General features: G+C 53.7%; 2 protein-coding genes across 2 annotated transcripts; both read right to left on the reverse strand.

Moving 5' to 3' along the window:
* Positions 1-2,055: 2,055 nt before the first annotated feature.
* Positions 2,056-8,267, reverse strand: CDK5RAP1 (CDK5RAP1 mitochondrial tRNA methylthiotransferase). Its single transcript, XM_085079488.1, has 13 exons — positions 7,972-8,267; positions 7,255-7,358; positions 6,754-6,788; positions 5,955-6,055; positions 5,608-5,818; positions 5,216-5,336; positions 4,708-4,938; positions 4,363-4,460; positions 4,195-4,250; positions 3,951-4,081; positions 2,958-3,107; positions 2,422-2,562; positions 2,056-2,290 (listed from the first exon to the last, which is right to left on the reverse strand). Exons 1-13 carry the CDS (start codon positions 8,210-8,212, stop codon positions 2,210-2,212), a joined length of 1,701 nt encoding a protein of 566 aa, XP_084935614.1. The 5' UTR covers positions 8,213-8,267; the 3' UTR covers positions 2,056-2,209.
* A 923-nt stretch (positions 8,268-9,190) lies between these two features.
* Positions 9,191-16,351, reverse strand: LOC146428714 (bactericidal permeability-increasing protein-like). The gene is made up of 15 exons (XM_085079484.1): positions 16,190-16,351; positions 15,903-16,014; positions 15,129-15,257; positions 14,532-14,687; positions 14,077-14,140; positions 12,710-12,773; positions 12,149-12,240; positions 11,808-11,984; positions 11,535-11,594; positions 11,243-11,410; positions 10,884-10,951; positions 10,638-10,680; positions 10,222-10,285; positions 9,661-9,737; positions 9,191-9,462 (listed from the first exon to the last, which is right to left on the reverse strand). The coding sequence occupies exons 1-15, from the start codon at positions 16,302-16,304 to the stop codon at positions 9,415-9,417; spliced, it is 1,437 nt and encodes a 478-aa protein (XP_084935610.1). The 5' UTR covers positions 16,305-16,351; the 3' UTR covers positions 9,191-9,414.
* Between the last annotated feature and the right edge of the window lie 426 nt (positions 16,352-16,777).

The raw sequence follows: 16,777 nt of genomic DNA on the forward strand, positions 1-16,777 counted from the left end.
GAGGTCCGGGAGAGTTCAGGACTCTCGTCCCTGCTCAGGGAACAGAAAAGTGCAAGAAAGAGCACGAGGTGTGAGTTCAGCTTTCCCAACAGCTGGATTCAGGGAGTAAACCTGACAAGCGACACACAAGCCGCATCCCACCTCCAGCCCTCAAGGAAAACAGCACATTCCTTCTTCCTGGCTGTGCCAAAGGACTGACTCAGCCTCCAAGGTCACCATGAGCACTTCCTAATGGATACTTTGCTGCCTTAAAACCTCAGTCTTCATTCCGGAGGCCTATAAAAACTAAGGAGGCGAAGCAAATGGTGAGTGCTATGGCTCCCCGGGGAGCCCGCGCAGTGAGCATTATCACCTCCTCATCAAAATGTAAAACCCAGCTCTCCTCCTCATTAGTCTCCCTCTCTTAAAATAATGATTGTAAAACGGACACAGCTGGCCTCAAAGCAGGATGGAGGGGGGAGGACACACTGAGGTCTGCATTTTCCACTTGGAATGGGTGCTCCTGGGGAGGTAAAAACGATCAGGGAATGGAGGGTGTCAGCCCTTTCCAGGGTGCTGCCTTGGGCCCTGGTCCCACAATGCCTGGGAATCGTGAGCTGAAAGAATTGCCATAGGGCAGTTTAAATTGGGCCACTACCCCGTGGGCTTGATTAGCCAAGCATGTTGGCCTCAATGCCCATCACTTCTGAGGGGTGATGCTTACAGATCCTGCTGCTTCCTTTGGAATTTTATCCCAAACTGCTGCCTCTTCCTGAAACCCCCCTGGGCCAAAGGCTCACCCTCACTGGACAGCAGAGGTTCAGACCCAGGTTTGTGAACTTGGGCCAAAGACACTTTCCCATGTGGAAGCAGGAGGGCAGACCAGCCCTGTGTGCCTGTCTGCACCTCGGAGCTCACACGGACTGCGCTGACTGTGCAGATTCACTTCTAGGAGAAGGGAATCAGCTCTGAGATAATAAGCAAAATGTATTTGTTTCTTGAAGCCTAATGAATATTCAGTGAACCATGCTGTTTTCAAAGAGATACAATTATAGCCCAGAAAGAGCTGAGTAGGAGAGAAGGCTTTCGAGCAAAACCCTTTCATGTTTATTTAAAAATTCTACAAATTCATGTCTTGGCTGCCCTGGTACCAGCTGTTCCTTCAAAACTGGTCACTGGACAGAGCCTTTTACAAGGATTTATTTTAATGACGTGATTATCTGTACGAAAAGGGGTGATCCTTTCTCACATCTCAGTTTACTCACAAGTGCAGGTCATAGGTCCTTGTTTGAATTTCACAGAGCAGGCTGGAATGTGACACTGTGCAGCCAGGGTCAGCTGCAGGCTGATGAAAACAAGGAACTGTCAGATGCACTTGAAGAACTTACTGGCCATTTAAATCAGTACAACCACTTCTCATTATGAGCAAAAGTAAGGACATCCATAGATATTTGGATTACAAAACTGCACCCCAGGTTTTAAGAGGTCAGAGATGACCCTCGACCAGCAGCCATCTCTTCCCATGCATCCCCCAGGCCTGGAAACAAGGAAATCTTCAGACAAGATCCAGTCCTCCCCAGTACCAGGGCAAGGCTGCATTCCTTCAGCCTCAGACACAACAGATTCACTGGTGCACGCTAAACACCGTTTTACATTCCACAGTCCAGTGCCACATTCCAAGAACAAGTGTGGCTGGGGTCCTTGCATCCCCTTCCCAAGCATTTTGATGTTATTTGGAAAGAATTCATCAATCTTCTGTTCTTCCAGTTCTTTCTACCCTTTGACAGTACTCCTGCCATTCTCCAGCAGCTACTGGAGCTGTGTTTTGTAGGCCCTACCTTTGCAGCTCCTAAATTCAGCTGACCTCGCAGGAAGGACCTGCTCTGCACATCCATCTCTCAGGCTGGGCTGTGTCAGAGGACGTGATCACAGAGGACAGACCTGCAGCACTGCAAGGGTGGGACAAGCCTCAGGGCAAGTCAAAATACACAATGTCACAGTACTTGGGTTTTACAAGTTCACACACAGCTTCCATGCCTTTGAACCTGCAAGCCTCTATGATGAGAAAGTCGGCACCAAAGCAGAAATATATATGTATTTTATTATTTCATAAATAAACTTTAATATACATATATATCTCCCTGTTTCTACCATATCTCCACCTGACCACACTTCCTTGTTTCTTCCTGAGGAAAATATGCTGCTTCCATCCAGGGACAGCAGGGATCCCTCAATGAGAAGCAGCAGCACGGGACAGGGTGGTCCGGCAGAGCGGAACTCCCCGCAGGGTCTGTGAGCTGGCAGAGGTTACCTGAAAGAAACAGCACAGGTCCTCAGGCACAGAAAGGCTAGGGAGGATCCATTCTAATTTTAGGCTCTTCTGGCAGCAGCTGCCCTAGAGAACAGCACTGTGCAAGGAAATGAGCACTGCAGGTAGGTCACCTTCACCATCACATAGTCCCCCGGCTGGGCTCTGCCCGGAGCCCCGCAGTCAGCAGCATCCTCCAGCTCAGTGTCAGGGAAGATCACCTTGATGTTGCCATCGTTCCTCCCACACAGCTCCGAGGCAGAGCGTTTGCTGGGCTGGAAAGAGGACAGGGAACATTACCTGCATGGCAATTGCTCAGATTCACTGCTAGGCTTTATTGCCTCGGGAATTAATTGAGCGCTATTGACGGTATTAAACCCACATTAACCAAGCCCTGGAACGGAGCCCTGTGGTCAGAGCTGCTGGGTGACACACCCCAAAGCACTAATTCTGTGCTTGGCCAGAGACACATCCCTAACTGATCCCATCCTCTGTGCTCAGTTCAGTGCTCTGGAAAAGTCAGGCTGTCTGCTTAAGTGTGAAGAAACATCTTGGGAGTCCTGGGATTACATGGGGAAAGCGAGAAGGGAAGGCAGAAGTGGAGACTGATGTGCACAGCCTCAGAGCCAGCACAAAGGGAGGAGGACAACTCCATTCCAGGCACACTCACCCCTTCCACCAGCACCAGCTGGGCCTGTCCCACCAGCGCCGCGTTGGCCCTGGCAGCCTCCTCCCGGAAGGTGGCAATGAGCTGCTCCAGCCGCCGCTTCTTCACGTCCGCGGGGACATCATCCTGCAGCCGGTGATGCGCCCGGGTCTTCTGCACACACACAGAGCCAGTGCGGCCCCTCAGCACCCAGCCTGAGCTCAGAGCCTTGTCTGACTCCAGCCAGCTCTGCTGCTTTTCCAGCAACAGCTTCCCAGCATTTCAGTTTGTATCACAAAGGAACTATTCCAGGTGCTCAGCACAAGCCATGTCCTCATGCTCCTCACATTTTTCTGCTCCACCTTTTAGGCAGAAAGTTTGACGTGGGGCACTGAGTACCAATGGCTGTGAAATAGTTTTCAACTCCTGTGTGGGATGTGCCTGTGCCTGTCTGTCTATATATTCTACTGCTTCTTGTCTGTGTACTGAATGGTGGTCCAAATCCCTTTGCTTACTTGTGTTTCTCAACCGTGTTCCCAATCAAGATCATACACTGTAGAGAGCATTCTAATGGAGACTTATCAACTACCCACTCTTCTCATGGAAATATCTTCTCAAAAATTCACTTCAGACTTGACTGAGAGTCTCTATAGCTGAGCTCCAACCCAGCTCCATCAGCACATTCCTCATCAGCAAATAATGCACCTGCAGCCTCTGCAGACACAGTTGCTTCCCTGCAATGACCCTGGAGCATCTGCAGAGCCAGGTCACTGAGCAGTAACCGATCTTGACACTCCTACAGAGGAGCTAGAAGCCTCCCAGGCACAACAGCAGCCCTTGCAAAACCACATACCCTACAAGTTTTGCCTGCGAGAAATGTCATCTACCAATTTACCAAGTCTTTGGGTATGATTTTCAACAGCTTTTTGAAAAATGTATTATTGTGAAAAGCAGCACTGAGGAGTTTAGGTGACACACCCAGAGATAACAGCCTTCTCCACCAGGGCCTGTACTCACCTGTCTCATGCTGTAGGCAAACAGAAAGCCGACGTTGTAGCGGACTTCCCGTAGCAAGGACAGAGTCTGCTGGTGATCCTCCTCTGTCTCTCCACAGAACCCAGCAATGAAATCACTGCTCAAACTCACTCCTGGAACAGAGACACAGATGTACACTTCCCTCATGGAAAAGAGAAATGCTTCACTCAGGAAAGGACAGTGAGACACAGCCATGCCAAGCTCAGACCAAGACAAAGGAACGCACCTGGAATAGAGTCACGCACGTGGTGCACAAGCTCTAAATACGCTTCTCTTGTGTATCTGCAATGAATAGCACATGGATTTGCTACCTGGAATACCACGACATCAGTGAGGAAAAACCAGCAGCCCAAATCAGAGGGCAGGACACAGGGCTCCTTGTGGGGTGACCCACCCTCGCCGCATGGCCTCCAGGACTCGTGTGCTCCCACTCTGGGCTGGGAGGTGCAGCTGTTTGCAGATGTTGTGTCGCTCCTGGATGAGCTGCAGAACCTGTGGTAAGTGATCAGATGTGTCAGACAGCCTAACTGTACCAGGGTGCCAAGGAAAGTCTTCCCTGGGTAAAAGCCAGCAAACGGCAAACTTTCCAGTTTTCGCCCCAACACCCAACTCCCAGGAGCTGCTGTTCCCAGTTTGGCATCTCACATTCCCTTAAGGAAGGCAGCACAGCCCATACCTCACATTTCAGAGCCGCCTCCCTGCCTGCCAGCAGAGGCCAAGGTGTTTATTTCACACTTGCCTCATCGGGAAAGTCCTTGGGGTGTGGAGAGGTGAAACGGATCCTCATTTCTGGATCAATCCTGGAGACCTGGTCCAGCAGGTGCGCGAAGCGCAACCCTCCTGGTTTGGTTTTGTAGACAGTGCTAAAGCCACGGCTGAGACAGGGAGCAGCCACTGACTGAAACTGCACCTCAGACAGGTCTCGAAAGCTGTTGACATTCTGACCCAAGAGGGTCACTTCTTTCACTCCCTACAAAATAAACAGAGAGGGAAAAATATAATCCAGGCAGGATGGCTGAGCTGCATGGACAGTCATGGTTTTATTCCAAGGAGTTTCCAACAGAAGCCTTCCCTTCCCTGTCTGTCATGGAGCATTACAAGGGGAATCAAAAAGTCACTGGTGGAATCCCACAGTAACCTCATCTCAGCAGATAAAGGCAGTAACATTGGTTAAAAGTATCACTGAAAACACTGTTACCACCCTTCCTCCCATGGTTTGGGACAGGTGGGAGAAGGCTCTGCCTCACCTGATCTGAGAGCATCCTCACTTCCTGCAGGATGGAGGCGATGGGGCGGCTCCTTTCCCGGCCTCGGGTGAAGGGCACGATGCAGTAACTGCACATGTTGTCACAGCCCCGCATGATGGACCTGCCGAGAGGTAAAGCAAAGGTCACACCATGACAGCACTGGAAGAACCATCCATGCTGCATCCTGCCCAGGGTGAGCCCAGCACTGCTGCCTCCAGCCAGCTCCACACACAGAAGCCACAGCAAAGCAGCAGCAAACACACACACTCAGATAGACTCAGTGCAGCCAGGCACTGCATCTCCTGGGCAGCTGCTGTCACTGACACATCTGTTCTGCACAGCAGATTTCCAAACCAGAGCCACAGAAACAAGCACTGGGAAAAGGTACTCACACAAATGCTGTCGTGCCACCTGCACTAGTCTGGACAGGGAGAATGTCAGCGTAAGTCTCATCCAGGGACAGCAGGACATTGGCAGCTTGCTGGCCAGACTCTGCCACGGCCAGCAGCCGGGGAAGGTCACGGTAGGCATCAGGGCCTGCCACGACATCAACCAACTTCTCCCTGTGCAGAATCTCCTCCTTAAGCCTCTCGGCCATGCATCCTGCCAACAAAGGAGAAGGGTCCTCGTGAGGCAGTGCCTGCCCACTGTTACTCCCCTGCAGCCTTTTCCAGCTGCTTTCACCCCAGGGAAAGGCAGGTGCTGCCAGTGGGACCCACAGGATGCAGCACAGCCATACCCAGGATCCCGATGCGGAGCGGAGCATGAGCCTGGGGCCGCCGGGCCTTCAGCGCCTTGAGGTGCTGCAGACGGTTCCAGATGGCCTGCTCAGCCTTCTCCCTGGGGAGCCAGGAAAACTGGGTGTTCCAACTGTTGCACTTGAGCAGAGCCCCAGCCTTATGCTGCCCAAGTGCTTTGTGAGGAGAATTCACTAAAGGCAGGGTGTCATCCACCTGACGGATCTAATGGGACCTGAAAGTGCTGTTTTTGGTGTGGGGATTATGTCTTGACTCCATCTTATCTACCATCACTTTGCTTGCCTGAGAGCATCTCCACTGCAGACACACCTCAGGGACTAAGCTGCTGGGGACAAAAAGTACCTTGGCCACAGTACGAGGTACCCTGCAATTGACAATGAGCATTTGGTATCTTCTGCATTCAGAAAAAACAAGCAAAGTTCTCTTTATATCAAATTGCCCCTAAACATATTTCTCGCATATTTGAAGTACAGACATTGTACTAGACAGCTGCTTCAAGAGAAGATAGAATATTTAAAAATAAAATCATTACTTGTGTAGCTCTCTCACTGCCTATGACATATACACAAAACTTACACTACCACAGAATTTCTCACTAGATAGAGAAGCAATATGCAGCACAATTAATGTTGTAAATCATAGCACCAGCCAGCTCTACCCTCAACTAAACCAGCAGTTTCACACCTGCACACCCCTCACACAACACATTTATTAACTTGGTTTTCAAGTGGTAATTCCTTAAAAACTGTCCAAGCCCAGATGTGACAAAAGTTTCCTTACCTCACGGAACAGGTGACAAGAAGAACCACATCTGCCTAAATTGAAAGCAACATAAAAGGAAAAATTTATAAAAGCCAAATGGTAAGTTCTCATGCTCTGCCCAGGTAACCTGAAAAGGGAGACTATAAAACTTAAGCAAAAAAACCTGCCTGAGGACACAGCAGGTTTCAACAAACAGGTGCAAGAAAGTAACAGAAGACAAGCAGAGTCTTCCACTAAATGGTAAAAGTAAACTCAAAGACGAGACAGGAGGATCCTGCTGTGTCCAATCCCTCTCCAACTGAGAGAGAGCCCAGTAGTTTAAAGAAAAAAGACAACCCACAGCTTTCTACCACACTTGTTAAGTAGCTTCCTTCACTCCACAGAACTCAGACTGCAAAACTCATAACATCTGGACTGCAGGACTGCACTCCAGATAAATGCTAGGACTTGCAGGCACAACCAGGGCATGTGGGCTCCACAGCCTTATGCTCCAGGAGAACTGCCAAGATGCTGCATTACCTCATCCAGTTCCTTTGTCCTGGCATAACCATTCTTCTGCAGGATGGTCCAGGCGATCTCTGTGTCATTGACATTCATCTGGCAGCCATAGGTCTCCAGGTACACTGCAACAAAGGGCATGTGGTGCAGGAGCCTGCTCAGCTCCCATCCACAACCTGTCCTATCACCTGCTCTACGCGAAAAAGCCTTCAATTCCACCACTGGAGTCAGGGAAGCAGGACAAAAGCTGCCTTCACCTGCAGCCCACAAAGGATAAACCAAAAGACAGACTCTGGGACACCTGTCTGCTCAGAACTCATCTCTGCAACACTACAGGGCTGGCCCACGACTGCAGAGCAGCAGCAGCGCTGTCCTTACTGAGATACAACACTCAGGACAATGAAAACCATCCCCTGCTAGGGCACCACAGCCAGGGCTCTGCTACAGCCCCACGGACAGCTCAGCACACGCTGCGGGCTGGTGCCAGAGCAACCTGCTCCCTGCCCAGCTCCGCGTGGGACAAACACACAGCCTGCTCCCTGCCCAGCTCCACACATGGGACACACCAGTTTGCAGCCAAGGACTAAACTCCTTCTAACGTCAAGAACTCCACAGGACCCCAAAACGTCCCCAACAACCCGTTTTCCCCACTCCGCTCCGGCTGCGGGGCACCACTGTCTGCACTGGCCTTATGGCTGCTCTTGACCCGAACAGCTCCGGCCCCGCAGACCCACAGACCTTTAGGGGCCCCAGGGGCAGAGCCCGGCTCAGGCGGCACCTCCGGCGACGGCCCCGGCTGCCCCGCGGCGGCTGCCCTCAGAAAGTGCCGCAGGTCGGGTCCCGCGGGCAGCGCGGCGCCGCGCCCCACCGGCCGCTGTCCCGGCCCGCAGCGCGCTCTGCGGGCGGCCCCGGTGCGGGGGGCGGCCCCGGCCGGGCGGAGCAGCCTGGCCGCCCGCAGCGCTCGGGCTCCGGGCAGCATGGCCGCGGCCGGGGGGCGCTTTGCGGGACGGACCGGCCGGGCAGGGATGGGGCGGCCCCGCCGTGCGCCGACAAAGCGGCCCCGCCGCCGCCTCCGCCCCTCGGCGCCGCGTTCCGCCCCGACGCCGTTCCTGGTCCGCCCGCTGCTGGGCTGCGCCGCCGCGGAATCACAAAATCACGGAATTAATTCGGTTGGAAAAGACCTCCGAGATCATCGAGTTCAACCTGTGACCCACCCATTGCAACTAGACCACGACACTGAGCACTAAGTCCAGTCTTTCCTTAAACACCTCCAGAGACAGGCCATTCTACCTAGCTGGGCAGCCCGTCAGCCCATTCCAATGTCGAATTACCATTCTGTGAAGGAATGCTTCCTAATATCCAACCTAAAACTCCCCATGCGCAGCTTAAGACCGTGTCCTCTTGTCCTGTCCCTTGTTCTCTGGGAACAGATCTCGACCCCCACCTGACTGCACTCTCCTGTCAGGGAGCTGTGAGAGTGAGAAGCTCCCCCTGAGCCTCCTTTTCTCCAGGATGAGCCTCCTCCAGCTCTCTCAGGGGCTCCCGGTGTCCCAGCCCCTTCCCCAGCTCTGTTGCCCTTCTCTACAAGTGCTCCAGCCCCTCAATGTCCTTGAAGTGAGGCACTCCAGGTGTGGCCTTCAGTGCCAGGGGAACAATCCCTTCCCTGGTCCTGCTGCCCCACTATGGCTGATACAGGCCAGGATGCCCTTGGCCTTCTTGGCCACCTGGGGCTCATGTTCAGCTGCTGTTGGCCAGCACCCCCAGGGCCTTTTCCACTGGGTACTTTCCACCCACTTTGCCCCAAACCTCTAGTGAAGAGACAGGACAGCGGGACACAAGTGTTCTGTGGTGCCTCACCATGGCCACAGCCATGGAAACAGCCAAACCAGGTGGTCCTGATCCAGCTCCCATCTGGCCCAGTGTGGCCTGAGGTGCAGACAGTGACACCAACGCCATAGCCCTGGCACCAGTGCCTTTATTGCTGCTCAGAGGGAGAGGGGAGGGGGTGGCTCAGGGTATGGGACCCCCAGCTCATGGCAGCACCAGGTGAGGCCCCAGTCGGGAGGTCTGGGCTAAGGACAACAGCAGGATCAGCAGTCTTTTGCACTGGCAGAGGGGCAGGGAAGGGCAAAGTGGTGAATGGAATATTTGCAGTGCTGGACGGATCTCATCACCTTATCTTCATCCTTGGGGCTGGAAGTGAACATCTGCTCCAAGCAGCAGGAAATTCTGGGAGAGAGAAAGTGCTGGGCTGCCACCATGCTCTGGTTTGCCTCCTAGGCCATTGGGATTTCGGCCAAGAGCACCTTCCCATCCCTCACTTCCCAGCATAGCTGGGGAACTGAGTTTGGAGGCTGTGCTGGTAGGCAGGGGTTTGGGGGCAGCAGGATGAGCCCCAGCTGGGGCCAGGTGCTGTCCCTTGCTCACCTGGTGGAACCTCACGAGAATATTGGAGAGCTGAATCCTGTCAGGCAGTGGCAGAGGGAAACCCTCATCTAACCGGGCTGGAAAAGACAACACATGTGGCTGCATGGGATGGGAATGAGTGAGAGGAGAACAGAGCATACAGAGGAGGTGGCCACCTCCTTCCCCCAGCCCTTTCCTCTCCTTAGCTCTTCTGGGGAAGGCAAACTGCTCCCAAGCTCCATAGAAGAGCTTTGCGTTGTGCCATGACACCTCCTGAGCCTTTCCAGCCACCAGACACACTCTGGTCCAAATTGCTGGTGAGGCAGGAGAAGCAGAGATTCAGGAAGAGGGCCTGGAAGGCATTAGGATAGGCATAGGGCTCATTTTTTCCTCTGCATTTTGCGCTGGGAGCCTGTGGAAGCAGCAAGAGGCTCCCACCGCTTCGCTGCTGCCTCCTGCATGTGCTTTTCTCCCAGATCAGCCTTGGCAATGAGGATTTAATTAGCGAGCTGGGACCACTTGGACAGAGCAACCTGAGAGGAAGGTGCTCCAGCTGCCCCATTCCCTTCATAAGGTTCTCACCATTAACAAACGGGAGCACAACGTTGGAAGTCAAGAAGTTCATTAAGGACTGCATTGTTCGCACCTAGGAGAGGGGAAGAGGGTTAAGAAAACCTTTAGCTTTCAGGACAGGAGACATGCAGGCACTGGAGGATAATTAGGAAAAGAGATGAGGAGCTGGGATGGGCATACACTTTGCCAGAGACCAGCAGCTTTGTCTGGCTGCATTGGCCGGGTAGGAAGTGTTGGGGTGAGAGCGGCAATGGATCTGGCTCCATATCCTTTCCCAGCCTTACAGGCTGAGGCAGGAGGTGGCTGTGGGGGTCAGTCTGGGGTCCTAGGTGCACCTCCAGATCTCATGTTGAGGCAGAGGGAGGAATGAGCCCTTGTCCTGACCCCCATGCTCAAGACTCTGGTCACAGCCAAGGACAGCTTACCTCGAAAGAGCCAACAGCTGAATCCTTCAGAGAGAGCCTGATCCTGCATAGGGACAGAAGTGGTGCTGTGGAGGATGTCCCAACAGAGGGAGAAATTCCTCCCATTGATGGCCGTGCAGATCCCACTCCCTCCAGCCCCAGCTCATTACATCCACGCCAGGTCCACACCTCAGAGACCTTCCCAACCCCTCTGTATCCCTGGACACCCAAAACAGAAACACAGCCAGGGGCTGCTCCCCTCTGTACCTGCCCACATCCAGGCTCCCAACTATGCGGCCGGATCTCACATTGATGACAGCAGACACATTCCCTGTCTGGGGAGAGAGTAGAGAGCTCTGGCAGTGCTCACCCCACCTCACCCCAAAGCAGACACCTGAGAATGGGTCTGACCAGCTGAAACACAGCAGGACCACAGCCTATCTATTGCCATGTTTGCACCAGCATTAAACCTGGCATTTGTCAACTCAGGGATTGTTCTGCTGGGGAGAATCCCACTGTGCCTGAACAACATTCAGCACATCCCCTAACAGGATCTGGGCAACAGGACAGGGCACAGCTCAAACTCCCTTCTTTGCCTCACTGCCACAGGCTATGCCTGAACTTACCAGGCTGAGGATGAAGAGAGGAGCCAGGCTGGAGTCAGGAAGGATGGCAAAAGCTTGGGCATCCACAATGGGCCTGAGTGAGATTCCTCCTGGTCCGATAGTCAGGAATGGAGCAGTGGGAGTGGACAGCCTGAACTTCATTGGCATGTTTGGGTACATCTCCTCCAGCTGTGTGGGCATAGGGAGAGGATGGAAAGAGCCACACAAAGCCACACTCCTGGGGGAGGACATCTGGCACAGAGCAAATCCTGTGTGTGCAAGAGCTCTGGCCAGGCAGGGCTGGACTGCTCACCCGGGGAATGAAGGCTGAGAAGATGGAGGTGTTCAAGTGGAAGTCAGCAGCCTTTGGGATCTGCAGGGAGAGGACTGTCATGCTGGGGCAATGTGCCACAGAGGTGCCCATGGCGAGCCCTGCCATCCCATGATGCAGCCATGTCCAACAGCCCAGCCCCATCCCACAGCACCCTGCTCTCTCACTGGGGCTTCTCCAAGACTGCTGGCTGCCACCAGAGCTCCTCTGCAAATGGAACCTCTTTCCCAGCCCTGTCCCAGTCATGCCCCTCACCATGGCGTCTGTGATTTCGAAGACCAGTGCCCCGGCCTTGTAGTAGGCAAGGCCAGCTGTGTTGAAGAAGTAGCTGGAGGCTCCAAAGTAAACCATGCGGTCATGATCCGAGGGAAAGGCCAGCGGCAGCGGCGAGAAGGGGACAGAAGAGCGGTGGGCCAGGGAGTAGAATTCACCCTGGGAGAAAGGAGAGAGGTGGAGAAAGGGTGCAAATAGTAGTGGGGTTCACCTGCTGACTCAGGCTGACAAACAGCATTTGCAGCATGTACCAAAACCTTGGTTCCCACCTGCCTGTAGCAATGGCATTGACCAAATCAGGTGTCCCCAGGGCTGACTCTCACCTTAAGCTCTGCATCCAGGGACTGGGCCGTAGCCCTTGGGGGTGCCACCAAGGCATAATCGATCCCAGTCTTGGCATCTATCCTGGCTGTGACTGTAAACACAAGAAACAAAAGTTAACGAGAAGGAGATGGTTGGGAAAGCCGGGAGCAGATGGCCTCTGCTGGTATCCAGGCAATGCCATGCCTGGACATCCTGTTGCTCCAGCTCAGTACCAAATGCTCCTGTGCTTGCTTCTGTTTGGAAGAAAAAAAATAACATTTTGCTCATGGCTATTTCTCAGCCATGCAAACCAACTCCTGGACTTGAGGATGGCCTGGGTCTCCCAGCTAAGGCAGCTTAGGCCCCTGCCAATCCTGAGACACAGATTCTGGAGGGATCTCTGCAGCCCGACAGGGCACACAGTGATTTGTCTCTGCTGAGAAGGTGCTCCCCAGCTCCCAGCTTGGGAGTTGGAATACAAGAAGATGGGGAGTGGACACAAGGTAAAACATTGTCCTCACAGAAAGACAGGGAAAAGTTAGAAAGATCAGCTTCTAAATCCACATGTAACCCCTCAGTACCTGGCAGTGTCCGGACGTATTTCTGCAGATCATTGTGCACAGACTTGGTCACAATGTCACAGACCTGTGGGACAGAAAGGCCACAGAGCTGATGGTGAGATGCAGCACTGCAGAGGGAAAGTAACCACACTGACAGAGGTGAGGAGTAGGACCGGACAGAGCCTTAGGCATGGCCTTAGTGACAGCAGGTTGCAGGTCTTCCCTGTGCCCAGTGATACTCTTCTGTCTGTGCTGGAAATGCCCCATCACTCCCTGTGAGGATGTTGCTGCAGGCAGGCAAATGCAGCCCTGGTCCCACTGACCAGGATTTCCCCATGACCTGGATTTCTCCGTGGCCTGGATTTCCCTGTGACTGGGGTCTTCCTCTGAACAGTGTCCCAGGACTGGGGGCATGAGGGCTGTCCAAATATTGCAGGGAGTGCAGGAGGCAGACACAGGCTGCCTGGGCTGGATCAGGGCCAGGCTGTGCCCTGGGGTCCTGGTGCAGCTCAATCCCTGCCCTTGCCCTCCCCTGCCCATTGCCCATCACTCCACAAAGACACCAAGAAATGTGTGTGGGGCAGAGGGGGCTTGGAGGAGGCGCAGAGGGTAGTGGGGTCCATTGCAATCCCAGAGCTGCCCTCCTTCCAGGGGACAAAACAGCAGAAAAGGTCTCTGAGCCCTGGTGTTGCTCCTGCTGCCAGACCATCTGCTGCCACAGACCCCAGGGGCCTTGGGAAAGGTGTTGCATGGAATTGAGAATAGGGCCTGGGCAGGATGGGATCTGCTGCAGGAGTGGGATTTGCCTGTTCTCCAACTGCCTCCTTCCTGAGCAAGGTTCCCATCCAGAGAGGCTGTAACTCATGCCAGTTATCCTTGTAGTAATTATTGCTAACAGCTTGTTTCCATGTCTTGTTGCAGGTCTCCTGCATGTCAGTGTCTGTACCAGGTGGTGGTATCAGAGCTCCCTGACCCCCCTCAATAAAACAAAACAGCAAATGTTGAAATCCAGGGATGAGAGTTTCCCCCCAGTGCTCCCCAAAGCCCTCCAGAGCATGGCTGGTTAAAGGACAGCTCTGATCAGGTTACTGTGAGCTTGGCTGAGACATAAGATCTAATTAACTGACCACATGGAAAGAAAAGTCTTTGTTAATTAGGAACCAATTACTGGGCTTTGGCAAAGGCTGCTGGTTTCAAATTCAGCCTGAGCCACACTCTGCTATGGAGCCTGCGATGCCCATTCCTTTGGTTTTCACTGGATTGGCAACACAGGCATGTGCTCTGGATCTAGTTACATTCCTACCTCTGATCCTTCCAGCTCATCACCTACAAGTGAGGGCTGAAGACCACCAGAAAACCCTGGGCCCCGCTCTCCATTGCTTACATACCTTGCTCTCAAAAATCTTCCGCAACTTGGATTCAATAGCTTTGTGGAAGAGGTTGTACAGCCACCTGCAGAGAAACACAGAGTAAAGTCCTGTCTCTGGCTCAGAGCCATACTGCAGAAGTGTGTGCCCAGGAAAGGGAGACCCTAGAGATGCAAGACCCAGGGAATATCATTCCCACACCAATCTGGCATCTGGCTTTTCCCCAGGGTTTACATTTGCAAGCAGACTTGCTGGTAAACCACAGAATTCTGATGTCTGCGTTGACCACACCCACCACCCTTAAATGTGCAGCCAAAGCAAGAGTAAATTAGGCCAGATTTAAGACCTGTTGGCAACCTCAGATTTGCCAACAACTTACTCCTCGCATCAGGGCCACATTCCAAAGGCAGAGCCACATTCCCATGGCAGGTGAGCTAACACACATTGTTTCCAGACTTTCCAGTAAAGGTACATACCCTAATTTGCCCGAAAAGCGCACCCGGACATTGGAGATGCGGGTGCTGCAGTCTGAGGTGCTGATGGTGGGCTTTCCAGCAGTGTCACTGCCCAGCCTCAGGCTGATTTTGATGTTGATATTTTCCACCTTCAGGTTAAAAGAGCCATGAGTCCGGCTGCAGGGAGCATGGGATGAAAAAAGGGATGTTTCTCAATGCCAAGGCCTCGTGAAGGGATCTCAAATCAGCTGCAGGATGAATCTAACTAGCTCAGTCTCCCCCTTGTATGCTGCATCCAGAGGAGACTGGCAAAGCGTTTAAACTCAGGGGAAACACATTTCACTGGCACATGAACTTGGAGAGGTAACCATTAAATAGAGGGGAGTGAGAGCAAGTAGGGGATGTGGAAGAGAGACCCAAGATTCCATGTATAGCTCCCCATCATGTCCCTCATTCCTGCCCCCCACCCTGCTTTATCCATCACACCTGGGGGAGCAAAGTGACAGCTGCCCAAAACAAAAGCAAGAGGGAAAGGAGAAAAAGCCTGTCCAGGTCCAGATCCAGAAAGGGAGACATGGAGTGAATGCCTGAATGGGAGAGGAAGAGCTGGGCACGTACAGGAATCGTAACTTCACCCGCCAGTCCCCATTCAGCTCGGCAAAGGCGTTGGAGATGGAGACCTGCAGCCCCACATTGGAGATTGGGGTAATCCGTGAGTGTGGCAAGCGGAAATTGGGAAGGCGCAGTCTGAATTAAATTAATAGAAAGAAGAGAAAAGTCATGTTACAATCGTTCCTTGCTACCAAGTACAAAAGTGGGGAGGGCTGGGGGGAGGGAGGCAGGTAGGCAGGCAGGCAGGGAGGGAGACCAGGAAGGAGGGAGGGATGGGAGTGGAGTCACTGCACTGGCAGCATCCCCAGCTGCAGTTCTGCTGCTGCAAAGTTATTTCTGGCAGAGGCACACAGAGCAGAGCAGCACCTTTGAGTACATGGTCCTTGCAGCCACCCACAGCAGCTCCAAACCCTGCACAGCAGGAGCAGAGTGTTGCCCAGGACAGCAGGGAGCTGCGATTTCCACAGGGGCTGGGCTCCTGCTCCATATGGGAATGTGTGCTCTCCTCCCACAAGCAAGGCCATCTCCACCACCCAGGCTTTGATTGCACAAAATCCCCCCATACCCAGAGTGCCATCATCCCAGTTCCTTTTTCCCCTCGGGCAGGGAGTGAAATGGGAACATATCTGCCTGCACCAAGGACAAGGCTAACATCTCAGGGAGCTATAGAGAGCCCAGGATGGTCCTTGCTGCTCTAAGGGCTTCCCACCCTGCCCACCCCTCCTGGCCCTCGCTGGGTTGGGGTGCAGTTTGTAGCTCCAAGGCACTGGGAGGGCTCACCTGGAGAGCTCATAGCGCACCTTCTTCCAGCGCCGGCCAGATTCACCCGAGATGTCTGGCAGCTTCAGCTGGGCCAGCTCCTTCTCCAGGATTGCAATCCCCTGTTGATTGGCTGCAGGGACACAGGGAGAGGATCACTGCCACCGTGGTTGCAGGAGCTAGAGCACACACTTGGCGTGCAGCAGAAGGACCAAAGGAAATATCCAGGTGATGCCCTGGCTGCTTTCTGCCTCCCAGGCTGGCTTTAAAGCACATCTGTGAGGAGAGAAATCGGAAGCAGAACCCACCGTAGTCCAAGCCTGCCTGGGTGATCCTCACCACGAAGCCGGGGTTGGTGGCTGTGGTGAGTGCCAGGCACAAGGCCAGTGCTCCACAAGCCACCACCAGGCTCTGCATTCCCATCCTGGCTTCCTGCAGTGGTGTGCTGTGCGGTGCTAGGCTCTCCCTGCCCACACCACCTTTATATCCCTGCCAAAACAGGAACCGCGGGCAAAGGTGGTGTAAGGAGCCACGGGGGGTGGCCCCAGAACTTCCTGCTTGGCCACCACCCTGCTCCTCTGTGCCGCTGGCACCATGGCGTGGCCCAGCACAGAGGCACATCTGGAGCCTCTCACCAAAGGCAGGGAAGGGGCAGAGGAACCTAGGAGGCAACAGCCCAGTTTCCAGCTCTCTGTCAGTGCCAGTGGTCCCTGCCTGTGGCAGCAGTGGATCCTCAGTGGAGCAGAGCTGCGTTTGACACTGCCAGCTGAGCCTGACAGAGCCACATTCCTGCAGCCTGAAGCCAGCAAAAGCTGGGAACAGCCCAGGCTGCCCAGGAGCAGTGTCCCAGCCCTGCTGCTCCCCATTCCTCTCCCATGGTCTCCTCACTACTCTGT

This window comes from Lichenostomus cassidix, chromosome 20, assembly GCF_008360975.1.
Source record: "Lichenostomus cassidix isolate B80296 chromosome 20, HeHo_3.0, whole genome shotgun sequence".
Taxonomy (NCBI): domain Eukaryota; kingdom Metazoa; phylum Chordata; class Aves; order Passeriformes; family Meliphagidae; genus Lichenostomus; species Lichenostomus cassidix.